At 35.3% G+C, this 26,957-nt stretch overlaps 3 protein-coding genes and 1 pseudogene across 3 annotated transcripts; 1 reads left to right on the top strand and 3 right to left on the bottom strand.

Moving 5' to 3' along the window:
* Positions 1 to 9,443: 9,443 nt before the first annotated feature.
* Positions 9,444 to 10,067, bottom strand: LOC127082841 (uncharacterized protein At4g08330, chloroplastic). The gene is made up of 2 exons (XM_051023075.1): positions 9,976 to 10,067; positions 9,444 to 9,871 (listed from the first exon to the last, which is right to left on the bottom strand). Exons 1-2 carry the CDS (start codon positions 10,065 to 10,067, stop codon positions 9,460 to 9,462), a joined length of 504 nt encoding a protein of 167 aa, XP_050879032.1. The 3' UTR covers positions 9,444 to 9,459.
* A 2,319-nt stretch (positions 10,068 to 12,386) lies between these two features.
* Positions 12,387 to 21,973, top strand: LOC127079704 (uncharacterized; annotated as a pseudogene).
* On the bottom strand, positions 14,961 to 15,975 carry LOC127082840 (protein MAIN-LIKE 2-like). The gene is made up of 2 exons (XM_051023074.1): positions 15,891 to 15,975; positions 14,961 to 15,806 (listed from the first exon to the last, which is right to left on the bottom strand). The coding sequence occupies exons 1-2, from the start codon at positions 15,963 to 15,965 to the stop codon at positions 15,366 to 15,368; spliced, it is 516 nt and encodes a 171-aa protein (XP_050879031.1). The 5' UTR covers positions 15,966 to 15,975; the 3' UTR covers positions 14,961 to 15,365.
* Positions 21,974 to 22,434: 461 nt separating the features above from the next.
* On the bottom strand, positions 22,435 to 24,319 carry LOC127082838 (photosystem II 22 kDa protein, chloroplastic). Its single transcript, XM_051023073.1, has 4 exons — positions 23,974 to 24,319; positions 23,756 to 23,872; positions 22,881 to 23,118; positions 22,435 to 22,764 (listed from the first exon to the last, which is right to left on the bottom strand). Exons 1-4 carry the CDS (start codon positions 24,184 to 24,186, stop codon positions 22,520 to 22,522), a joined length of 813 nt encoding a protein of 270 aa, XP_050879030.1. The 5' UTR covers positions 24,187 to 24,319; the 3' UTR covers positions 22,435 to 22,519.
* Between the last annotated feature and the right edge of the window lie 2,638 nt (positions 24,320 to 26,957).

The raw sequence follows: 26,957 nt of genomic DNA, 5'->3' as shown, positions 1-26,957 counted from the left end.
TTTTAAAAAACAGTTAGTAACTTGTTAATGTTTGAAATGAGTGTTAGTTATGTAAATGAAGTGGGCTAGTGAACTTGAACTATAACTGAATATCCTTCTGTTAGCCTTTACAAACAGAAAAAATAGTCAATTGTTATACAACTGTTATGTTAGTAAGTGGAGAATTGAAAATTTAGTGAATTTGAATGTTATCATTATGGATTATTCTACTGATGTTACTGGGTTATTATAGATTGAACTAGCATTGAGCTACTGAACGTGTGTGTTAAAGGCACTGATTGATGGAATGATATGATGTCTTGATTTCTTTGTTCTAATAAGGCATATGCATGATTGTATGACTGCAATATATGTATCAGATTATGGAAGAAAAAGAAAGAAAGTTGAATTAAATGTTAGTTAAATATGTTATGTTGTTTGAAAGAACAAGTACTTGGTTAATGTTAATTGAAAATGCTATGCTAATTAATGAATTTCTAGCACTGCAAATGCAATATTTAATGGAAATTAGTAGTGTATGTCAAAGATAAATGCATGTTGAATTGGATGTGTATGTGTGTAAATAATTTCATTTGCTTTATGCTTGGTTGGTATGCATTATATTTGTGTATTATGAAATGAGCCTGTTGCATTGGTTTTCCCTAATTTGTATGGATAAGCATATTATGTATGGTGTGTTTGTGTATAGCATGCTGACATATGGAGTTTTGTATGTAGGTATGACACCAAAGGACATTTGTGGAATTCACCAAGATTATAGTATTGAAGACTTGGGAGGCTTGGAAGAAAATGAAGATGGGATGAGGAAAATGTAGGATAAGGTTTGGGATTAGGTCAGTTAACTTTGGTTAATTGTTTGACAAAAAATTCAACAGTTGACCAAAAGTCAATTATAGGTCAAAAATGTGTTTTTTTGTGGAATTTGATTTGGATTCTTTTGTAATGTAATGTATGAAAGTTTTGGTAATGAAAATAGGTTCTTTTATAATGCAATGAGTCTTGATACTTAAGAAACAATGATTTTCCTCAAAAAATTGCATTTAAATATTGAAATTTGAATTGAATCTATGAGCATGAATGAACTTGACCTTGAATCTTTGAATCTTGATTTTGCCTTGAATGTGAACTTAAATCAAATCTCTTGAAATGAACTATCATGCCTAAAAATATATATAACCAAGGCCCATAAAAATGGCTAAGTAAACCCACAAGGAGGTGGTCATCAAAGAGTCAAATCAAACTTTGAGAATGATTTCCAATTTTCAATGCCATAATGTAATCCATAGTAACCAAATATCACATTCCAAGAATTAGGGTTCCACAAGCATTGGTCCATAAAGAATGAATCAACCACCATTATTGTGCCTAAATAGTCAAAACATAGCATAAGCCTGATCCACTAGCTTTGTATCATAAATAGCAAAGACCTTTTGAATCAATGGTGTTTATTTGAAAATTCAGTTGTAAGTTAATGTGCTATGATGGATGACTAGGGCATGTGAGTATGCAGATGAAATGAGCCATGAGCTAGATGAAATTGAAAAAGTAGGGAAATTTTTAGGGTATGACACCTGCCACTATTTAATCTTCTTGAACCTGAATGTACGAATGGTGACAACTCTTTGGGAATTCAAGGTAGAAGAAGATTAAATACAAGAATATCTCAAAATTTGTCTGTTGAGAATGGGGATGTATTGAAAGTAAGGTAAGTGTTTTGGGGAGTTTATTTATTGGGGATATGGAATGGAGGATAGAGAGTGTCAGGAAAACTTTTATAGGTTTATTTGTTGGGGATTGACTGAAATATCTGCTAGGGAAATAGATCGACATGGACGAGTGTTAAAAAGTGATTAACACATACGAGTGTCAGAAGTCAATACCGACGAGTACTGAAAACATGATATTATTATGAGCGAGTGATGGAAATCAATATAGATGAATATTGAAAAGGGAATGTCAACACGGACGGGTGTTGGGAATCAATACAGACGAGTATTGAAAAGAGAGTTCTAACACGAACGATTGTTGGAAAGCAATACATAAGAGTATTGAAAATAGAGTGCCAACACGAACAGGTGTTGGAAAGCAATACATACGAGTATTGAAAAAAGGTGAGATCAATACGAACGAGTGTTGGAAATCAATACGGATGACTATTGAAAAGAGGGAGATCAACACGGACGAGTGTTGGAAATCAATACGGGCGAGTATTGAAAAAAGGTGAGATCAACACGGACGAGTGTTGGAAATCAATACAGACTAGTATTGAAAAGAAGGAAATCAATACGAACAAGTGTTGGAAATCAATGCAGATGAGTATTAAAAAGTTTAAGATAAACACAGACGAGTGTTGGAAATCAATACGGACAAGTATTGAAAAAAGGAGAGATCAACACAGATGAGTATTAGAAATCAATTTGGACGAGTATTGAAGAAAGGTAATGTCAACATGGACGAGTGTTGGAAACCAATACATACGAGTATCAAAAGAGAGATCAACAAGAACGAGTGTTGGAAATCAATATGGACGAGTATTGAAAAAAGGAGAGATTAACACAGACGGGTGTTGGAAATCATTATGGACGAGTATTGAAAAAAGGTAATGTCAACACAGACGAGTGTTGGAAATCAATATAGATGAGTATCGAAAGAACGGATCAACACATACGAGTGTTGGAAGTCAATATAGATGAGTATTGAAAAAAGTGATATCAAAACGGACGAGTGTTGGAGATTAATATAGACGAGTATTAAAAGAAGCGATATCAACACAGACGAGTGTTAGGGAATAATACATACGAGTATTAAAAAAGGGTGATATAAACACAGACGAGTATTGAAAAAAGGTTTTAGGAAAAACAGAGACGAGTGTTAGAAAAATATGTTCAACACGAGTGCTAAAATGGTCAACACAGACGAGTATTGGAAAGAAATAGGGTCAACACAGACGAGTTTCTGGCTTATGCTTCGTATGCATGCCTGAATTTGTATGGCGTAGTGCTCAATCTTGATGGATATGCTACACGTTTGAGGATGTAATGCTTCATGCGATGATGATTACTATATGCAGAATGCCAACTATTGGGCTTTGTGGGATGCCACGCAATTTGAGATTTGAGAGATGCCAAGCAAGGTTGGGCTGTGAGGGGTGTCAAACATGATTGGCCTTTGGCTTTTCTTGTTTTTTTACAAGGATTCATGCTATGCATGATGAATGATATGCATGAGTGAAGCGATATGATTAATGCATGATGATGATTTATGTAATGGTTTATAAATGCTCACGTGGCGGGGGATGGAATACATGAGACTAGGATAAGGGTTATGAAGACGTGATTCTCCAACACCTACTTCAGGCTTAACGGTTGTTGATGCACCTTTGCACTTGACTTGGAACATAGAGAGAATTTGTACCTTCGTAGCCTATCTTTTCCCTAGTCTTGAAACTGTATGCCCCTAATTAACCATCTCTTGGACCGGATGACTTCTTGTGCTCCTAAGGTGGCCTGCCTCAGTACGAGCCTTGAACTGATTTTCCCATGGCTGACTGATCTTGGAGATATTTGTCGAATACCAATGTGATTTCCCCAGATTGACTGAATCTTGAAGCGGCTTGCCCTATTGCTCAATGGAGCTTTCAGGCGTTTTCCCCTTGGTGTGATCAAACTTTCCGTTGTGGAAACTTTCTTGATGTCAAGTGCTCATTCACGAATAAGATTGTTCCTTTTAAAAATGATAATTCTAATGTTATATTTATGCCAGTTTTGAAATCCAATTATGTTCATTGAGATGATGTTGTGACATACTGTGAATGAATCATTGGTTAGACTGTCATATCGATACCAACACAAGTGATAAGAAACCTGGTTCACGATTTTAGAAAAAAAGGATTTATGGCATAAAATTTATACTAAGCCACCCATTCTCCTTGATGTTCTCTAGTACTACGTTCAGCTAGTTCAACACAAGCGTTCATTTTCCAAAAGGATTTTTGAATGACATAAGTGATAGTAATGGAACCAACGAGTTTTCTAGAGTGGCAGCCACCCAACTTTTGTTTTATTTGTAGCCACACAAATTTTTTCTTGCTGATGACTTTTTCTTTTGATCCTTTTTTTTTTCTTTTTTTTTTGCTTTCCATAACTTTTATATGGACTGGTATTTCGAGTTTGCAGTCCACCGGGATACCCTGATTTTTGCATAAGTCACTTGTTTTCAAGTTTTTGACTCAGTGAGTTTTCTTCTTTTTCTTGCTTTTTTAATTTCTCACTTTTTTTGTTGGAATAAGTCGTGTGACATTTGCTCATTTGATTTGTTGAAAGGGCCGTGATTGCCTCGCTTATTTTGTTGGTGAGGGATAACTATTGTGGATTTGTGTTTGTTCGACCTCTTGTAAGGGATAAGATGTGGTTTATCCTCATATGGGATAATCCTCTTTGAAATTTGAATGCATGGTTAATCTAACTAAAGACTTCCTTGCCCCTGGTTAAGATTGAGATTTTTTTTGTATAGAAAGCAACTCATACTACTAGGCTCAAAGGAGTTGACTATGGATTATGTTCCTTATACCTCTGGTGTTTAGGAATTGAAACAATGTCTTACATCGTCAATGAGGTTTTATTCAAAAGCATACAACCAGTAGTTTCGTGTATTTCAATTTCATCATTCTCCTTTTGATTTATGCTAAAACAAGAGTTTGATACCGATGAATAAATTATGAGTGAACACGAATGGATTGATTTTAAACATGCATATTCATTTCATTATTACTATTATTTGAAAATAAATGATTTTTATAAGTGAATGACATTTTACAAACAAAAAAGATTACAAATGAAAATGATCGAGCAGTTTAATGATCGCCGACATGATTAGCCTTTGTGTCCACCATTGATTGGGGTCCTCATGCTTTGTAGAAGTTGATGTGGTAGTTCTAAAGGGGGTTCCTTTTCAGACTCTTTCCACAGATGCAACCTCTTTGGATCTACCTTTTCTTCCACTTGCACCGGTTATGGCATTGTAGAAGTGACTGGCTGCAGAGGCATGAGATTGTTCAGTATATTTGAGTCGTTTGGTGTGAATGTGATATCCTTTTATTCGATCAGGTCTTATACCTTGTGCTTCAAGGCTCTGCAATTCTCGATGGTATGACTTGGTGCCCCTGAGTGAAACTCACATCTAGCATTCTGTCATATCTTGAGAAATTTAGGGAGTAGTTGAACGTAGGGCATAAGAATAGGGTCAATCATTATTTATGGTTTCCTTTGTCTCTGCCATTGGTTTCTGTTGTTCTGAGCAGGTTATTGATTTGGGGGATCTTGAGCCTGTGAAAGTTGTTGATATTGAGGCGGTGTCTGATACTGAAAAGATGGTTGTTGGTATTGGGTAGCAGCAACATATGGATATGGGAAATATGGCATCGGAGCCATAGGAGCGTGAAACTGAGGGTGAACATTTTCCATAACATCAATTGTCTCTCCTCCCGTCTTCTTGGTGAAGCTACCTTGAGGTTTCTTGGCCGCTGCTTGCTGATTAGCATCGCCAACAATCTTTTAAATCTTTAACCCATTTTCAATGCGTTCCCTAATTGTTACAACACCAGAGAAGTTAGGGGACATTTCTACCGACCATTTTCTCAAAGTACATTCTCTGTAGTGTACCCATGAAAATATCAACCAATTCAGTGTCATACAACGGAGGTCAAACACGTGCATCCATTTCTCTCCATCTCTGAGCATACTCTTTAAAAGTTTCATTTGTTCTCTGAGCCTGATTCTGCAACTATAGTCTTGTATGAGTCATGTCCAGATTGTATTTGTACTTTTTGAAGAGTGCTTCAGACAGATCCTTCTAGGATCAGATCTTGCTACGCTCGAGGCCCATATACCACTCAAGAGATGCCCCAGACAGGCTATCTTAAAAGTAATGGATGAGCAATGCATCATTATCAATGTAGAAAGCCATATATCCTACTCGTTCAACTATTTTTATTATGAAATCCACTTGTTGTTGGATCTCTCACAACAACAAGATTTTATCCTCTTCTAAGTTGATCATTCAAAGAATTAGATTTATACATGTTAACACATGATAAAACAAGGCACTGTCATCACATCATTTTAACATAAAAACAACATAATATTAACTTCTCATTGCTCTACAAACAAATGGTTTAGCTCGTGATGAGCTTAGTACAACTTACAAAGTTGGTTATGAAAGGAAACATTCTTACACAAAAGATGAAAAAGAAATAGCCACCTAAGAGTAACGTGAAGCCTCCTTGTGATGGATAATCAATAAGTAATTACTTCAGTCGTGCCAGGCTTCAGCATTTAGCACTAGAAATGGTGAGAAGAAGAAGCTTTTTTTTCTCTACACTCTTCCTTGAACTATTATCTTATGTGATTTTCTCTAAGGTGTCGAGTTCCCCTCTCAATCTTCAACAAGATCTATTTATAAGCCTTTAGTTATGGTTTCTTTTCCTTTGTCTTGGATCATGGGCATTTTGAAAATCACATAAAACCCAATATCAATTTTAACATATTCTCTTCTTTCCTCCGGCTTTGTTTGAAAGAAATCAAGTACAGGGACAATTGTGGGAGACAAGGTGTAGTGTGACAGTCTGTAGTGGTAGGGGTGCAGGCGGTGTTGTCCTTTTCTATATGGCGCGCTCGTTAGTGGACGTACTATTGTATCTTCTTTTGTCTTTTAACGCCATGAGTCTTATCCATTTAGCTCAAGGGAATTCCGCCAACACACAAACATATATTCCTTTCCAATGAAGCTCATTTTCCATGCATGCACTAGGGATCCAACTGATTGCTTCATTCCATTCCTTAGATGAGTTCAGCTTTTTTCCAACTTGAACTCCCAGGTTCTGTTCTCGATTGTCTTGCCTCAGCTAATCAGATCAATACTTAAAACAAGAAACAAACATATCAAAACTACAAAAGAGAGCACCTATTATGCTCTAAGATAAATGCTATAGAAACACTAGAATGCATTAAAACAAATACAAAAAATGATAAATCTACTAGCTAAAACAATAAATTAGGTTGTATAATAACACAAAATATGGGTTATCAGGAGGCGTGTTAGCAGGTTTAATTCAATATTTTAAAATGCAAGTTGTATTCGATTTAGGTGTGTTCGACCTAGTCGAAGTAGTGAGTCAAGTAAGAGTGAGTTGTATACAGAGTCGAATACAACATGAAGTTGTCAGATTGAGTAAACGTGCATCTCACCGAGTCGAATGATGCAATTTGTAAGTTTGTATTTTGAATCCTATATAAAGAGGTAACGATGTAAACACTTAGTAGTTTTTTAATACATCGATTCACTTTTATCAAATTCTCTCTCTCTCTCTCTCTCTCTCTCTCTCTCTCTCTCTCTCTCTCTCTCCCTCCTTGAAAAGATTATGGTTATGTTTCATGTGTCATTATATTACATGATGACAATAGTTGATGTTGATAGGTTTGTGCATGATTGATATGACATGTATTTAATATGCTTTACTCTAAAATCGTCATATATTCGAATATGATGACTCACTTTGTAGCTTTCTCTCGTGGTTATGTCATAGATTCCGCAGGCCTAAGTGTGGTTGACAACTGATAGCGAGGAGGACTGTTATATGAGAGTTTTTACCTCACCCCTCCACTTAAATATGACACTCTAATTTTTTTCATGATACCCTTTGTGATTTTTTACGTTTTTAAATAATATTTTATTTCTCAAATTTTTGCAAAATTTCCGAGATTTTACCGGATTTTTGGAGAATTTCATAAGAATTTTATTGGATTTTTTGATAATCTATGAGTTTTTATTAGATTTTTGAGGAGTCTCAAGAGGTTTTACCGAATTTTTCAAAAATATATGATTTCTTACCCCGATGTACTTTCAAATTTTTCTTACCGAATTTGAACTTTTGATTTTTTTAAATACATTATCGAATTTTTAAAAAATATATAAATTTTTAACTTATTTTTCAAATATATTATCAAAATTTTCAAAAATCTATGAGTTTTTATCAAACAATTTTATAAGAATCCAAAATTGTAAATGCAACCACAATCAAAAATTGCATTCTAAATGCTTTTCTAAATTGGACATCCAATCTAAATATCAACAAATACGAATGTGGCATGATGATGTGCACAAAACCGCATTAATGACACACCTTGGATATTACCAATTCCTCCTCATTCCCTTTCGCTTGTCCAAAGCTCCTTCCACTTTCTAAGCCATGATGAATGTCATCTTTCAACCTTATTTTTTTTTTAAGGTTTGTGATTGTTTTCTTAAATGTCATACTTGTCTATACTCCCACCATGACTACTCACATTTACAATCTAGAATTTGTTTTCAATGTCTGCTTTAAAATCAATTTTGCTTAGAATCCAAATGAGTTGCTTACGCGCGAAGACATCTTGACCTTGTTGAGAGAAAAAAACCGGCCAATGTTCTCAAGCTGACAAGAAGAGGACACAACCACCCTTCAAGGTTGGTGATTTTGTGTTTGTTAAACCACGAGGCTTATCCTGCATTCCACCTTGAGGACATGTGCTTTTTTGAAGGGGAAATGAATGTCATGGATCCAGCAGGCCCAAGTGTGGTTGACAGTCTTTGTAGATATTAAGGAAGGTGCAACTTGCCATCCATAGGACACTCTCGTATATTTTTTATATTTTTATAATTCTCAAACTATTCATAAAAATATTTAAATTAAAAATGTGAACGAAATTTTCGATAACAAATCAATTTTTTTTTAATTCATTTTTAACTAGCCAATGTGAATTTTTAATCGGATATTTTAAAAATGGTTGTAGTTTAACGAAAATTTCAAAAATTGTTAAAATAATTTTTTTTTGAATTTTTTCAAAATTATTTTTCAAAACTTTTGGTATTTTTTCAATTTTTTTTCGAAAGTCTTCGATTTTTTATTAGAAAATCTAACATTTTTTCAAATTTTTTGATAAAAACAATAGAAAATCTATAAAAAAAAATTAATAATGACATAAAGATAATATCAGCCACTACATGAGATGTCAGATTTAATTGAGGGGTTGACAAATTAAATCCTCATAAAAAAGACTCCTACGATGAAGAGGAAACTCAAATTCGACCGTCTAATGACAAGAGAAATGACATGAATTTTGATTAAGAAAAATTCTAAATACAATATTAAAAAATATTTAATATTTTTCATTATAAAATTGAGTTTTGGAGTTTTGAAATTATTAATTTTACAAAAACATTTAAAGAATCACGAAAATGTCGGATGGAGTTTCTAATATAGTAGAATATATGATTAATCATGCAACAACTATCATACTGTAGCCGCAATTGCGGTTTGCGGAGAGCAATTTAAAACATGATGATATGGCTATGCCTATATATTGTACATAGAAAGGAACAAAACAAATATGCAATATTTACCACACTTATATATGCAATTTTTCAAGCTAAGACAGAGATTCCATTTCCATAATCTAGGGAAGATGAAGGCTGCAAGGCACGGATACGAATTTCGTACTTCACTTGACTCGGTGTTTCAGTGGAAGGAGATGGTTCTGTTCCATTTGATGATACTAGAATAAAAGACGGTGATGACGATGATTGTGAAGCATAACCAATATGGTTGCAACACTTTCGACAACGAAGCTTCGTTCTTCGACGAAACAAACCCCACAACAAGTTCTTAGAAAAATGAGGAGCACATTGAACCTCATCAGCCTGTGTAAACCTGGTATCATCAATGTTGAAGAATGATATCATACCTCGTTTAATTGATTTTCCGTATTTCGAATCTATTGAGGATGTGTTTCTGTTGGACGAGGATAGGTTAAGGTCATAACCGCAAGAACCACAGCTGCAAAAATCATAAACATTTATAAAACATGACACATATCAAACGAAGCAACCATAATGTTTCTTGATTAGTTATTCAAACACCAAAAGAGAGAGATAGAGAACCTGTAATGGACATCCCTTTGGCTACGATTACGAGAAGAAGAAGAGGAAGAGTAAGTTGGAGTGTTGTGACTGTGAAGCACCGAATTGTTCATACTGTGATTGATCGATGAGAATTATGAAAGAACAGAACACACATGTAAGAGGAAGAAGAAGTAAAGAAAAGGAAAGTGACAAGGTTGTTATTGTTGTGTTGTGTGGGAACGAACGAACGTGTCACAGGACGACGACTTTGACTCTCTACCCAATCCACATCACATCATTTAACATTTCTTTAATTATATCATGATTGATATCATGGTGGATGATGTATTGGTATAGATTTAATTTAACTTTTGTGCATGAGTCAAGAAATTAAATATGTTTGTTCCAGTTATAGTTAATTAAACCGTCGGTGTGAATCAAGAACATGAAATATACCTTGAAAATAGTGTTTAACATTGTACTGATAAATATTGATATTTTTGTTTGGGCCTACTGATAATTTGAAGGCCCAACGAAACTATTGATTACCTAAAACTGCTCGTAAGATTCGATGAGGAGGAGGTTGAATTTGCTACCCACACTTATGCCCGACACACTCCATAATTTCAGAATTTTGAAAATGACCTTACTATTATTTATCAATAATAATTTATTTTTCTTAAAATAAATTCACTTTTACTAACATCTTAAAAAGAAAATTTTTTATACGTATTTTTTTGTATTTTTGAAAAATCTCGCATTTTTACTGGACATTTTTAAAATTTATGATAAAAAAATCGGAAATTTAAAATTTTTAGAAGTTTTTGTGTTTTTTTTCCTTCAGAAATTTTAATAATTTTGGATATGGGTTTAAAATCTCTTAAGAAAATAAAGATTCGTCTGAATCAATTTTGCTTTTCATTTTTTTAAATATGTTGTATAAAATTATTTTTAAAAAGTATTTTTAAAAGGAGAACTATTAAAAAAATATTTGGTAACATAACTTTTCAAAACTGTTTTAAAAATGAGAAAATAAAAATATATGTTTGATAAATATTTTTAAAAATATTTTTAGAAATGAGAAAATAAAAAAACTATTTGATGATCCAATTTTTAAAAATTATTATTTTACTATATAAAATGATAAAAAAAATTATTAAATAATAATTAATTTTTTAATGGCTCATATTTAAATATATAAATGTATAATTTTATCATTAAATAAAGTTGAGATAGAAACTTATGATTAAATATATAATTTAATTTTTTTTAGAGTTAATAACTTGTTCACACAAAATATTTTGTTATCAAAGTTTTATAGCGTATATCAATATTTGACGCATACATGTCAAACCAAATCAACATAAGTATTTAGAAATAACCACTAAAATTTTAAGTTGTTTGTATGAAAATCTAACATAGAGATAATTAGTTCACTTAATTGTTACGGTGTACCCACATCTCATCTCTAATATGATTTCTCTTTATTCTCATTTCAGTTGCACCTTCATTAAATAACCTTGTTAAGTTGTCAACATTTGAACTTGTTCCTTCTATGATAGGACCTTCTTGCATCCCCTCAAGTTCGATAGGATCAATTTCTTCCCATATCCTAAACAACTCGTCAGATAAATTCCACTTGCGTATGTAATTGTGAATAGCACTACAAGCAATAACTATGAGTCGTTGCCTAGAAGGTTTATAAGGGAGACATCAACTTTAAAATAGGAAATTTATTTTTCAGCACCCCAAAATAATGCTCAATTGTCATCTTTAGAGACGAGTGTCTATGGTTAAATAACTCTTCTGGACTTCTGGATTGTCACTTTGACCTCTATATTCTTGTATATGATACCTTTCACCCATATAATGGAGAAGGAAACCTCCAATACATGGATATCTAGAATCAGCGAGATAAAAGGAACCTTCATCAAATAAATCATATGTTAGTTCAACTTTGTTAATTTTATTGAATATAATTTTATGTTGATATTATGACGTACTTCCAGGTGGTGAAGGAAATACTGCATTTTGATTTGTAATTGCGTCCAAAAGAATCTTTGAATCATGTGCATTTCCTTTTCATCCTGAATATACACACGTAAACATCATGTTAAAATCACAGGTACACATGACATTATGTATGATTGTTGTCTTTCTATCTCTACATGAAATTTGTTTTTCTACGGGAACCGATGCACTGATATCTGTACCATCAATCACACATATGCGATTCTTTAAGACATAACCGAAATAATATGAATAAATAAAGCATAATCAAATTATCTTGAAATAAAAATACAACTACAATAGAATAATAAAAATTATGTGCATACCTTAAACCAATGATAGTAATTTGAATTATTTTTAATTCTTTCAGAAAACTCTTTCGACTCTTGCTATATTAGTTCCTTTCTAAATCGAAAAACTGCCCTTAATACCTACTTTAAAATGGCATTGTAAGTGTTAAATAAACAAGAACTAAGTCAGTTAAGGATACACTTGAGAAGTTATTGTGTATTAATGACTTTAGTTTAACTAGCATTAGGGGGAAAGGGTATCGTAGAGCTAACAATATGCGAGATGAGTTTGGTGATTTGAGAACTTTAATCCAAAATGAGAATGCTTATTATGTGCATTGTTTCACCCATCAACTTCAATTGACACTTGTTGGATGTTCTAAGACTCACAAAGATATTAGTGGTTTTTTTTGGTAAAGTCAATATGCTTGTTAATTTCGTATGATCTTCAAACAATAGACAAGAATTACTTCGGGACAAACAAGTAACTCAGTTTGCTAAATTGATTGAAGAGGGTTAAATAGAGACGGGTAGTGGATTAAATCAAGAATTACTTTTTGCTAGAGCGGTTGACACTCATTGTGGTTCCCATTTTAGGACTCTCACTAGTTTGATGACTTCGTATGGTTTCATTATTGGGGTACTTGAAGAAGTCGAGAAGGATACTTCATTTGAAAAATATGGTAAAACTATATTTTTGCTAGATGTGCTAAAATCCTTTGATTTTATCTTCATGTTATATATGATGGTTAAGATTTTAGGATTTACAAATGATTTGAGTGCAACGCTACAAAAGCGTGATCAAGATATTTTGAATGCTTCGTCACTTGCCAATGCTACCAAACAAGAATTACAAGAAATGAGGAATGATGGATGGGAAGAAATTATATCCAAGGTTATGGAAATTTGCAATAAACATGATATTGATGTGTCTGATATGGATGTACCGTATGCGCAAGGGAAGAAACTTAGGCGACATGCTACAACTTCTAGTATTTCTAATTTGCATCATTACAAATATGATTATTTGTTTAGTGTTTTAAACTTGGAGTTGCATGAACTCAATGCTAGGTTTGATGAAGAAAATGCTGAATTTTTACAATGTGCTTCATGTTTGAGTCCCTCATTGTCATTTGGAGTTTTTTATGTGAAAAAATTATTGATAATGGTTGAACTTTACCCCGATAATTTTATAGATGTACCGGAAGTAGTGGTGCGACATCGCTTCAAAATCATGTTAGAAATGTTCGATGTGGTTTATAAGCTTCTGAAATTGGCTTTAGTCTTATCAGTAGTAACTGCAAGCGTGAAGTGTTTTTTCGAGGCAAATTTACCGAGATAACCCACATTTTCGAAGAAATTCCCAAAATAACCCAGTTTTCAAAAAAATTCCCAATATACCCCACTTTTAGAGGGAGGCGCCAATTGGATTTGCGCCCCCTCTTAAAAATTGCAAGGAGGCGCCAATTGGATTGGCTAGGGCACCTGCCCTAGCCAATCCAATTGGCGCCTGTGTGTAATTTTTAAGAGGGGGCGCCAATCCAATTGGCGCCTCCCTTAAAAAAGCCTCAAATGAAAAAACGTCCAACATGAAAGTTGTAGATCTTTTCAAGACAATGAATTTGGATATAAATTTTGCAACATTTGGAATTTTTTTGAGAAAGTTATGGGCAGTTGAAGTTGGACTTCTGAGTTTTTCAACTGTTATCTGACCGATAATGTTTTGTATTATTGCATGTGTTTCTTTTAGGAATATGAATTTTTGTCCAACATAACATTTGAACTAGATATCTTAAATTTTCCAATGAACTTGGTCCCACCTCAAAATAATAAAAAATGAGTGAGTTAGGTCCCTGCGAACTTGACCCAAAATTAGGGTTTATGTCAAAACAAGTGTATGTGAATTTTGCCAAAAGGGACCAACTTCAAGCCCTTTAGTTTGAATGATAAAAGCCTCAAATGACAAAACCTTCAACATAAAAGTTGTAGATCTTTTCAAGATAATGAATTTGGACTAAAGTTTTGCATCATTTGCAATTTTTATGAGTTAGGTATGGGCACCTGAAGTTGGACTCTTTGACATTTTATCTGTTATCTGACCTATAATGTTTTGTATTATTGCATGTGTTTGTGTTAGAGTTATGAATTTTTGTCCAACATAAGAAGTGAAGTAGACACCTTAAAGTTTCCAATGCACTTGGTCCCACCTCAAAATAATTAAAAATGAGTGAGGTAGGTCCTTGCGAACTTGACCCAAAATTAGGGTTTCTGTCAAAATATGTGTATGTGAATTTTGCCAAAAGGGACCAAATTCAAGCCCTTCAACATAACAATAACAAGTCCTTGAATTAGGGTTTCTGACCTATAAATTTTTGTATTATGATATGTGTTTATTTTAGAATTATGAAAGAAACCTAATGTTTGGAGTTTACACAAAGATAAATTTGACATAATACGAATTGATATTAATAAAATTTGGATTTTACACAAAGAATCCTAATGGTGATGACCGGGATCACCTAACCGAAATCCGGTCCCACATCCCCTAGCTACCCTAACCCTTGGCCCTAACCCACGTTGACGATTCTGCACCGGTGTTTGTTCATCTGATGGTCCAGGAGCGTCATTACCTCCTACAGGAGAAGATCCGTTGAGGTATTCAGCCAACTCAGCATAGTCTTCAGTATTCAATGATGGTGTACCGGCGTAGCTGAGCTCATGACCCATGTCAGAGAAGTTGGGATGTGGTTGACTCATGGATGGGCGACCGGGACGGTTGAAGGGGGACATGAGTGACAATGATGGGTCTAGGAAAGGTTGGAAAGGTTGTTAGGGTGTTTGGAAGAGATATGGTTGTGGGATGTTTTGGTATTATGATGTTTGGGGTTCTTGGCTACGGTAGGTGATGGGGCGGTTAGTGTTTTGGGTAAGGCGACTTTGGTAGGGTGATGGTGTGGGTGCGAAGCGATGTTCGGTCGAAGGTTGATGGTCCATTTGTTGGTGGTGGTATGGGGGATGTTCTTGGTTTTGGGGTTGGGTGAATGGCATGTTTTGGTTGTATGTTTGTGTGTTTGTGGAACGGAAAGTTTGTCGGATAGGTGGTTGTGAGTAACCGGGCTGAGAATGTTGTTAGGGGTTAGATGTTGATCCTTCTTGTGTGTAACTTGTCTGGCGTGGGTCGTAGAGGTACATATCATCGGCGATGAATTGAAATCCAACTGATCTATACCAAGCCATATAAGTACGACTTGGTTTTACCTCATTTGGCATGACTGCGTCAGTTAAGACATGGTCATGACGGTGCTTCCACTTGCGACACTCTGATCTTGCGAAGGTTTGCCAAGGGTTGTAGTTCCATTGGTCGTTCACTTTACGCATATGCCATTCTCCTAGGCTAGCTGGGGGATCTGGGATATTTTGGACCATACCAAACTGCAGCTTCACACGGTCGGCGTTGTGCAGCTCCACTGTTGTGAACCGTATTATCGGTGTGCATGTTGTCCATACGGCTGCGTCTTCAGGGTTGATCTGATGCTCATGATCCATATTAAGGTATGGACGCCAAATGAACTGAAATGTTAAAGACGATAGGATTTAAATGAATGTAGAAAAAGTCAACATAATATGAAGAAATAATGAAATTATTTTGCTTACGTCTGCCGGTCGAAGGTGATCCAACAGGTTGCGATATTGAGTAATACAATGTCTCGGACATCTGCTGTAATTCATACCGCGTGCCGACCATCTACACCAAAAAGTTAAAATAAATTAGTTATGGGTAATAAACTGTAAGGAAGGAAGTAAAGATATAGCAATTTAAACAACTTACTTTTTTGCATATGGAAAAGTGAAGGGGTTGTTATTGACCGGTGCTAGAGACGGTAGTCTTGACCATCCCCATGCTTGTAGCAAAACAACACATCTAGAAAATGTAGAAGTATCTTTGTAGGAGTTTTTGCACAAAGAACTATAGAGATAGGCTAGACATGCGGATCCCCAACTATAACTACCTATTCTATCTATATGTCTAAGTAAAGGTAAGTACATAATATGCATGCTAGAACCACTACCTTCGGGAAATAAAAAGGATCCTAGTAACAACATAATGTAACACCTAGTTTTGATGATTCGAGCATCTTCGGTAGAATGCTCATCTAAATAAAAACTATTATAATATGACTTTAGGCGTGAAAGTAGTATACCTTGTCCCCTAGCATTATCATCTAACAAATCAGTGTTTAAAAGCTCCATGCAAATTGAATTTGCATAGTTGGTCTTACCATTAACAGCTTTGCCTTCAATTCGTAGTCCTAAAAGCATGTAGACGTCTTCTAACGTCACGGTACACTCACCGGTTGGAAACCAAAATGTGTGTGTCTCTGGCCTCCATCTTTCGCATAAGGCTAGAATGAACTTGTTATCTATAGACCAAGATATAATTTTGCTAAGGTGACCAAAACCGGCGAGTTCAACATAAGGTTGAATCATCGGGTCCATTGGGACAAATTCGTGGACTCGAGTTCGAAACCTTGAGACCTCCTATAATAGAAATAATGTAACACTTGACTAAGTCGGCATTTAAAAATAAAATGGGGTTGGTGGAGATGAAACATAAAAAAGAAGTATAAGAAAAAACTTACGTATGTCGCGATGTTTGCAACTGTTCCTCTGTGTGCTTCGCCCATTGTGAGTAAAGACATATTGTTGGGGAGTTGGTGTAGATGAAAATGGAAGATTTTGTTGAAGATGAAATTGTAAAAGAAGTAGTGAGAAATGTAGATGAAGTAGTGAGAATGTTGGTGTGGAAGAATTGTTGAAGGAGTGGATCAATTTATAGGCAAATGGAGGAGTGCATGAAAAATTGTGTTTGTATGGTGTCTCCACCTCATTTGGCGACCATGTGCAATATTAAAGTGGGGGCGCCATTCAAATTGGCGACACCCTAGGGCACATGCATGCAAGGCTAGTTCTGAATGCTTGGTTTCGAGGACTGACTCCATGGGGGCGCCATTCAAATTGGCGACCATGTACAAGCCTTAAAGGTAGGCGCCAAACCAATTGGCGCCACCTTCTGCATGTCTGACAAGTGGCATTGTTGTCTCCTGCATGCTGAACAAATGACTTATGGATGGCTTGCATGATTGACACATCATCTCTGACCATCTTAGGTGTCCGACACGTGTCTGTCTTGTCTCCTGCATGCTGATGACTAGCTTCTTGATGGCTTGCATGATTGACACATCATCTCTGACCATCTTAGGTGTCCGACACGTGTCTGTCTTGTCTCCTGCATGTTGATGACTAGCTTCTTGATACCTTGCCTGGTTGACACATCATCTCTGACCATCTTAGGTGTCCGACACATGTCTGTCTTGTCTCCTGCATGCTGATGACTAGCTTCTTGATACCTTGCCTGGTTGACACATCAACTCACACTGTCTTGCAGGATTGACACGTCATCTCTGACACGTGGCTCTGTAGTATCCTGCATGCTGAATACTCACTTCTGTCTTGCATGACAGACACATCAACTCTTGACTAGCTAGCATGCTTGACACATCAACTCACACTGTCTTGCATGACAGACACATCAACTCTTGACTAGCTAGCATGCTTGACACATCAACTCACACTGTCTTGCATGACAGACACCTCATCTCAGAAATTACTTGCATGCTTGACAAGGTATCTCAGACTAGCTTCAATGTGAGACACTGATACCATCTATTTAAGTGTCTTACTATCACATTCATCTGCACTTGCAAAATACTTTTCATCTCCAAAATACTTTTCATCTTCACTCACATTCATCTTCACTCACATTAATACTTATCATCTGCAAAATACTTTTCATCTTCACTCACATTCATCTGCACTTGCAAAATAGTTTTCATCTCCAAAATGTCATCTTCATCATTATACAGTATCAACGTTCACTGCAACGGTGAAACTTTTGAGTCTGAGCTTCATGGTTTTTGTTTTAGAAACACTGATACCATTAGAGTCACGATGAAGAGAAATGCAACCTTTTTGCATTTCAAAAAAAGAATACAATCCTTTATAGCATCAGGTATTGTGTCAAAGATGACATATCAGAATCCTATATTTTTTTAGAATGGTCAATGCAATTTTTTCCCCCTAAAGATACGAGACGATGAAGATGTTGAAAGCATGTTTCTTAGTCATGAACATTCAGGCATGGATTGTATCGAGTTGTACATTACTCTACAACCATGTATACCGTCTCAACAGTCTCAACTAACAGATCAGGATCCAGCTGGTGGAGATGCTGCAGATGATGCACAATGGTCAGATGAACTCAACCCAGAAGCAGAAGTAGAGGTCGATGTTGTTGATGAAGAAGAAGAGGAGACTGAGATACAGGTTGATCACATCCTGAATAACGACGATGAAGATGAGGCTCAACAACCACCAATACCTCCTACTCATGCCTATATTCCTCCTCAACATATGACAAATATGGATCTTCACGACGATGAAATGTCCGACAGTGTCTTCTATAATCCGTATCCGAGACCAGTAGGCGAATTAAAGGTTGGAGACATGTTTCGTACCAAAGAGGAATGTGTCTTGGCAATCAAAAAATACCACATGAACAACTTTGCTGACTTTACGGTGAAACACACTGATTCTAGAAGGTATGTTATCGAATGTCGTAACATGCTTTGTAAGTTTCGTTTGGCTGCATCTTACAAGAAGAAAAATGACTCTTGGGAGATCGCTTCAATAGACCCACCACACAGTTGCGTCGCAACAACCGTTCAACAAGATCACCGTAAACTGAGCACAGCTTTGATATGTCGAGACATTCTGCCATTGGTAAATAAAGACCCATCTGTGAAGGTGAGTATAATTATATCCCATATCCGAACAACATATAATTATACTCCATCTTACAAGAAAGCATGGATTGCGAGGACAAAGGCTGTTGAGCAGGTTTTCGGCAACTGGGAGGACTCATTCAAGGAATTACCACGGTTTTTATGGGCACTAAAAACTTATGTCCCAGGAACTGTGGCAATTCTGGAGACAGTGCCAGCAATGATGCCAGACGGAACCTGTGCTACAGGTAATAGAATATTTCACCGTCTCTTTTGGGCATTTGACCCGTGCATCAAAGGTTTCGCTTTCTGCAAACCTCTCCTGCAAATTGATGGCACTTGGTTATACGGAAAATACAAGGGTACGTTGCTCATGGCAGTTGCACAAGACGGTAACAACAATGTATTTCCCATTGCCTTTGCTCTTGTTGAAGGTGAAACGGCTGCTGGATGGGGTTTCTTTCTTCGACATCTCAGAACGCATGTCGCTCCACAAGCCAATCTATGTCTGATTTCTGATAGACATGCTGCCATCGAAAGTGCCTACAACAACCATGACAACGGATGGCATGATCCTCCTTTTACACATGTCTACTGTATCAGACACATTGCATAAAACTTCATGCGTGCTATAAAAGATAAGAATCTTCGCAAGAAGGTGGTGAATGCTGGGTATGCTTTAACTCAACCGTCTTTTCAATATTATCGTGATGAGATTCGACTGTCTAATGAAGACGCGGGGAGATGGATAAATAACATCCCAGTAGAGCAGTGGACAAGAGCATTTGACGGTGGTTGTCGATGGGGCCACATGACAACAAACATTGTGGAATGCATGAACGGGGTTTTCAAAGGAATTCGAAACCTGCCCATAACCGCCTTGGTAAGATCAACCTATTATAGGTTGGCTTCTATGTTCGCAAGCAGAGGTGAAAGATGGAGTGCAGTGTTAATGTCCGGACAAGTATTCAGTGAATGTTGCATGAAGGTCATGAAAGAGGAGAGCGTCAAAGCTACGACACACGCTGTAACAGTGTTTGACCGTCATAGACAAAATTTCAGCGTCCAGGAAACAATGGGCAACAGCGAGGGGAGACCAAATTTAGCCTACGCGGTTAAACTACACAGAAGTTGGTGCGATTGTGGAAAATTTCAGGCCTTCCGCATACCTTGCTCCCATGTCATTGCAGCATGCGCTTATACTCGTCAAGACGCTTACACCCATTTATCTGATGTGTACAAGGCCAACACCATCATGAATGTATATAGTAAAAGCTTTTCAGTACTACCAATGGAGGATTACTGGCCTCCATATCAAGGAGATATTGTTTGGCACAATGAAGAGATGCGTAGAAAGAAGAAAGGAAGGCCAAACAGCACACGTATAAGAACAGAGATGGATTCCACAAATAAAATGATAAGATTATGTAGTATCTGTCGTCAACCAGGACACAACAAAAACAACTGTCCCAATCAAGGAGCATCATATAGATCTTAAGCTTATTGTAACATGATATCTAGATCTTAAGCTATTTGTAACATTGTATCTAGATCTTATGCTTTTTATAACATTGTATTTCTGTAATAATCAATCATTATATATCATTAAGTTCTTGTTACAACGAGTTTCATAACCAACATGAGTACAAAACATCTGAAAACATAAATAATTCTAACTGATTACAACAATCAAATTAATATCGTCTCGACCGAACATCATTTCCCTAGCATCCTTATCAGTCTTCATTCGCACCCAACCAAAGATACTGTCAAGTCTCTCAATACTTCTGATTTTTTCCCCTTCTGGTATTTTCCCGTCTAACCATCGAACCAGCTCCCTCTTCAGTTGATCTAACGTGGTGATGTTCCAAAACAGCATCAGCAATTGAGGTTTGTCTCTCGCATAAATCACCTTACCGTATCGGCGACGAACACCAAACATGATAGCCAAATGATTATATGAATTGTGGAACAATAGGTCACACTACGCATCTATTTATAAGACAAAAAAGGCATTTTATGAAGGACTCGGCAATTGAGTTGGCGCCTCATTTTAAAACATACACATAGGCGCCAATTGGATTGGCTAGGGCACCTACCCTAGGCTAGGGCACCTTCCCTAGCCAATCCATTCGGCGCCTCCATTCAAGTTTTAACAACAGTCGCCATATGAACAACTTTCATGTTCATCAAAAATCCATTTGAAACTTGGAAGCTCATCATTAATTTCAAAACATTATAGGTCATTTTGACATAAACCCTAATTTTGGGTCAAGTTCGCAGGGACCTAACTCACTCATTTTTTATTATTTTGAGGTGGGACCAAGTGCATTGGAAAATTTAAGATGTCTAGTTCAAATGTTATGTTGGACAAAAATTCATATTCCTAAAAGAAACACATGCAATAATACAAAACATTATCGGTCAGATAACAGTTGAAAAACTCAGAAGTCCAACTTCAACTGCCCATAACTTTCTCAAAAAAATTCCAAATGTTGCAAAATTTATATCCAAATTCATTGTCTTGAAACGATCTACAACTTTCATGTTGGAAGTTTTTTCATTTGAGGCTTTTTTAAGGGAGGCGCCAATCCAATTGGCGCCTCCTTGCAATTTTTAAGAGGGGGCGCCAATCCAATTGGCGCCTCCCTCTAAAAGTGGGGTATATTGGGAATTTTTTTGAAAACTGGATTATTTTGGGAATTTCTTCGAAAATGTGGGTTAATTAGGTAAAAAATCCTTTTTTCGACTATAAAATTTGTGAAAAGTCACTTATATAATAAAAAATTATCAGTGTCTTGTAATTTTTATAGAAAGAGATGATCTTAGAACAATTAACAATGAGTTATTTTAACTTATTTTCAAAAAATAGATAGTAAATGATTTTCATTATAAATACATTAAAACGTATTATTTCTTATTTTCAATATAATTGAGTTCATACTTACTTTCTTTCATATTTAGCTACCTAAATATATAATTTTAGGTGCATGAATGAATAAGATCATCATTTGCTAAACATTCTTTCTCAACTTATTATCCTAGCACTCCCAATGTTGTTTGAAGGGAGCTCGCGCATGGGGTTTTTAGGTCAATGTGAAAGCAGGCTTAAGTTCTGAGGAACAAATTGGTTGATGCTGGGTTATAGATACAATGAGAAACATGTAGTTTTTGCTGCAACTAATATGACTTCCTAGACACGTGATCCAGCCTTAGCTGCGAAACTGAAGTAGTATCTCAGCTTAACTACACTAAGATGTTATTCGAAAGTGATGCTCCGGTGGTTGTGAATTGTTTCATTGGTTAATACACAGTTGCAAGTATTGAACAAATACGTAGATGATATAATATAGCTGTTTACCAAGAACTCAATGCATTGATCATAGACAAACAAACGTACAAGTTTTCTTTAAATACAAACAAAGTAAACTACTCTCTAATCTAATCTTCTTCCTCATCTGTTACAAATTTCCCAGTTCCAGGATTCAAAGCAGCAATGAAGAAGAAAGCAACATTGAACAACACAAGTGGCTCAATCTCATTGATTGGTACACCAGTTTCAATGTTGAGTTGAGCTAGTGCTCCCTTCCCGGTAATAATCTCTCCAATCAAAGAGAAAGCAAATCCCAGTTGAGCCAATCTTCCAACAAACAGTTCATTGGATTTGGTGAATCCAAATAAAGGACCTGATTATTCACGAAACGAAAAGAATCAATTTTTTTATAAGATTCGTAACCACGATGTAAGTGGTTGGTATGCAGTGTGTGCGAGTGTTGTGAACTTTGAAGTAGAAGTTAATTACCTCCTTCGCTGAGACCGAGAGCTTGTCTGAAGCCTTTTCCGGGTGGAATAACGCCTCCGGTGGTAGGTTCATCGTCGACGAATTTACCACGGTCACCTAGAGCTCCAATGGCTCCTAGAAGTGTAAAAATGATGAAGAATAGGAGGAGAGGCTCAGCTTCATAAATTGGAATTCCAGTTTCCAAATTCAATTGTGATAGAATTCCTTTCCCAGTTATTCCTTCACCCAAAATTGATGCCTGAAAATGCAACAAACAACTTGTACCATAAGTAACCTACATTTTTTTAAATAGACAAATGTACTACTATGTTAGTTGCTATTATTCCTATCTCAAATAGTATAATATACCATATAGCACGAACACCTTTAAACTACTACACACCAGTACACATGTCGCAGGTTTCGACATTTGAAAGAGCCCGACACTCTTCTGACATTTATCGGAAAAATTATATAAATATTTAAAGAAATAGTTTTTGCTCTTTATTTTGACACAGTTTGAATCGATATCTGATACTGATACGTGTATGACCCTCGTACAACAAGTGTATGTCATACAAGTGTTTCAAATAAAATTGTTTCTTTATTTGCTTCTGCATACCTTATCTATTTACTCACTTTTTAAACCACAATTTGTGATTTTATTTTAAATCTTCCTAATCCATATGATTAATATGGTCCATCAAAGATAACTTGTATATTGTGAGAATAATTTTATTAAAAATCAATATGGACCACACAACATCATGGTTTTTGAAGTAATTAATACATTAATTGCATTTTACAGTGATAGTCCCAAATGCATTGAAAATAAGACAAGTTGATGTTAATTTTCATGAATTACAGTATATGATATAGAGATAAGATTAACTCACAGCAAAACCGATCATAGCAACACGACCAACAAAGAGTTCGTTCTGCTTAGTGAAACCAAATCCTCCAGAAGTTCCAAAGACACCATCTTCAACCTTTGGTTTTTGTTTTGGTACAACCTGAATATAAAATACACATCATGAAATCAAATGAAGCTTAAGATAATAAAAATGTTACATTTGATGATATAGAAAAAGTAAGTGAGTACTAGTATACGTACCTTAGCAGGGGCTTTGGTCTTTGATTTGAATAGAGCCAGAGTTTTGAAAGTGCGAGATGAAAAAGACTTAGAATTAGAAGAAAGTGGGCTAAATGAGATATCAGAAAACCTAGGCTTCAATCTTTGACACTGTAATTGAAGCAAAGGATCTTTGTTCAAGGGAACAGAATAGGTACTGGAGACACTAGACATGAGCAACATAGTTTGAGCCATTGCTATGTTACCTTTGCCTTGTGTTGTGTGTGTGGTATGGTAGAGTTTAACTGAAACATAGGAGAATGGAAATATTATCTTTAATAAGGTGTGTGTGGATGTGGTGATGTATGTAAGAAATACTCAATGACAGGCAAATAATGTGACCACGTCTCGTTTAGTACTATGTGTGATTTTTTTGTGATAATGTTTTTTTTTCATTTGAGGTATATTGTGATTTATGAATGAACATCATTTTTTGGGTTATTTTCTTTTCTGTCTAAGTGAAAGAGAATAATGTTACAGAGTTATATATCTATTTTTATTTTATAAATTACACCATTAAATAAATATTATAAGTAAATTTGATTTTTTTTAGTTGTTTAACGATTAACGAATCTAGTCCACATATAATCTAGATATATCATATATCAAATGTATTTAAAAAATTAAATTTATTTATAATAATGATCAGAGGATATAATCTTTTAAAAATGAATTAAATCCAACCATGGTTTTTACTATGGTATTAGAGAATAATGTCTAAAACTATAAAAAAAATATTTTTTTTTAACAGAAAAGTTTAGTATTTAAAAGTATTGTACACATTAACGTCTAATGTCTTAATAACTATTGTCCAATTTGTTTGATAGGAAATGTTTACAAGATCATATCAAAACTTTTAGACGGAAGATTAAAGAAAGTTATTGGTAAGCTTGTCTCAATTAATCAGTATGTTTTTATGCCTAATATAAGTATGCATGCCTAATATAAGTATGCTTGATGAAGTTGTAGTGGTCAATGAGCTGGTGGACTTTGCTTGAAGAAATAAGAAAGGCGATTTCGAAAAGGCCTTCGATTCAATCTCTTAGGAATACTTGTTGTATATTTTTAAGCGTATGAATTTTGAAAGTAAATGGATTAAATGGATCCAAGCTTGTGTTTATTCCAATTCGCTCTTTATTCTGATAAATGGAAGTCTCGTCATGGATTTTCAAGCAAGGAGAGAGCTTTGCCAAAGGGACCTTGTCTCCATGTTTCTTTTCATCATTGTTGTTGAAGGTATGACAATATTATTGAGAAATGTTCGTTCTAGCTTGAGTTTCCATCCTTTCAAATTGTCAGACAATTTTGAGTTTGATCTTATGCAATTTGCGAACGACATTATATATCATAATGGGACATGAATCGTGGGATAATATTTGGTCTATTAAATCGGTGGTGGCTTCGAACTGGCATCAGGTTTATGCATAAATTTTCACAAAAGCAAAACTTTAGGTTTTAATTTTGATTATGGATTCTTGATGACTGCTTCTAATATCTTATCATGTGCAATTAGTCTCTTCCCGTTTTTTTACCTTCCCATTGGGGTCAATCCTCGCAGGCGTTCATCTTGGAATCATATTCTATCAAAGCTTCGCTGTAGGATCTTCTCTTAGTAAGGTAAATCTATTTCTCTAGGAGGTTTTATGGCACTCTTAAACTCAGTCTTGACTTTTATCCCATTATTCTACTTCTCCTTCTACAAAGCTCTGAAAATAGTAGTCCAAGAAATGATTAACATCCAGTGTGCTTCCTTCAGAATAGTGAGGAATATCATAGGAGAATAAATTAGGTCTCTTGGTCCATAATCTGTAAACTGGAAATTGAGGGTGGTCTAGGAGTTAAAGATCGTGAATCCTTCAATAGGATGCTTCTGAGTAAATGGGCTTGAAAAATCATCTCAGACAACAGATCGAGTTGTCACTCTCTCTTATCCTTCAAATATGGTGACATCAAGGGATTGATCCCCGATCCCTCTTGGTCTGTTATCATTAGGAAACCATCAATCTGGTGGAGGGATCTTAGGATCTCATTAGGGATGTGTGGGGGCTCTAATTAGTTTGGCAATAACATTTCTTGTAAATTGGGAAATGACTAGATGGCGTGGTGCACATGCTCTGAGATTGCAATTCTCTAGTTTATTCAATTGTGTGCAGGTTGCTAAAGAAAAAGTTTGTGGATTGGGCATGTGGATCAATGATACTTAGAATTGGAATATTGAGATTAATTCGGATCAACTCCAAGGTTCATCATAAAGTGATTGAGAGGTTCTTCAAAATATTCTCTTTAACGTCAAGCCCAATCCTATTGTGGACAATGTTTTTATCTGATGTTAAATCTGCTTTCTCCATGTTGGAATCGTTATCTCTTGTAGGTTGTCACCCCGATCCTGATATGTCTATGCTTTGAAGAGTTTGTGCAAATCAATCGTTCCCAGCAACATCCAATTATTTGCTTGGAGACTCCTTCTTAACAAGTTTCATACCAGAACCGACCCAAGACATCTCGAGATCTGAGGAAAAAGTTTAAATTAAACATTTTTAATATAATTAATATTTTTGTAAAATTAATATATTTTATATTTTTTTGGATGTAAAATCATTAAATTATTATAATCAATTTAATTTATATTTTATTTTCAATTTATAATAAAATCAACTCATCTGAACACTCTTCTCATTATTTTAAAAAATCATAATTAAAAAATAAGTCAAAATTCTAAAAGAAAAACTTAGATATCAAGTCTCCTATTATATTAAAGAACTAAAAAAAACTTGTTTTTTATACATGTGATTTAAATTAACAAATTAAATAATACACATTATAAATAGTTGTTATTCTAGATAGGTATTATCATTTAATTGACATATAAAATAATTTTAAAAAGTCATTTTAATAAAATAAAATAACTAAAGTCATATAAATATTTTTTTAAAAAAATTGAGGCCCGATGTGTAGGTAGCCTCGGT

The sequence above is a fragment of the Lathyrus oleraceus genome, chromosome 5 (assembly GCF_024323335.1).
Source record: "Lathyrus oleraceus cultivar Zhongwan6 chromosome 5, CAAS_Psat_ZW6_1.0, whole genome shotgun sequence".
Classification (NCBI taxonomy): domain Eukaryota; kingdom Viridiplantae; phylum Streptophyta; class Magnoliopsida; order Fabales; family Fabaceae; genus Lathyrus; species Lathyrus oleraceus.
The sequence above is the reverse complement of the archived record's forward strand: the minus strand, read 5'-3'. Positions and strand labels throughout refer to the sequence as shown.

Coding starts and splice junctions, on each gene's coding strand:
- LOC127082838 (XM_051023073.1), bottom strand. CDS start 24,186: ATGGCTCAAACTATGTTGCTCATGTCTAGTGTCTCCAGTACCTATTCT. Junction 23,873..23,973: donor AGACCAAAGCCCCTGCTAAG/GTACGTATACTA, acceptor TTTTATATTCAG/GTTGTACCAAAACAAAAACC. Junction 22,765..22,880: donor TCTCGGTCTCAGCGAAGGAG/GTAATTAACTTC, acceptor GTGAATAATCAG/GTCCTTTATTTGGATTCACC.
- LOC127082841 (XM_051023075.1), bottom strand. CDS start 10,067: ATGAACAATTCGGTGCTTCACAGTCACAACACTCCAACTTACTCTTCC. Junction 9,872..9,975: donor CAAAGGGATGTCCATTACAG/GTTCTCTATCTC, acceptor TGATTTTTGCAG/CTGTGGTTCTTGCGGTTATG.
- LOC127082840 (XM_051023074.1), bottom strand. CDS start 15,965: ATGAATTACAGCAGATGTCCGAGACATTGTATTACTCAATATCGCAAC. Junction 15,807..15,890: donor ATCACCTTCGACCGGCAGAC/GTAAGCAAAATA, acceptor TTAACATTTCAG/TTCATTTGGCGTCCATACCT.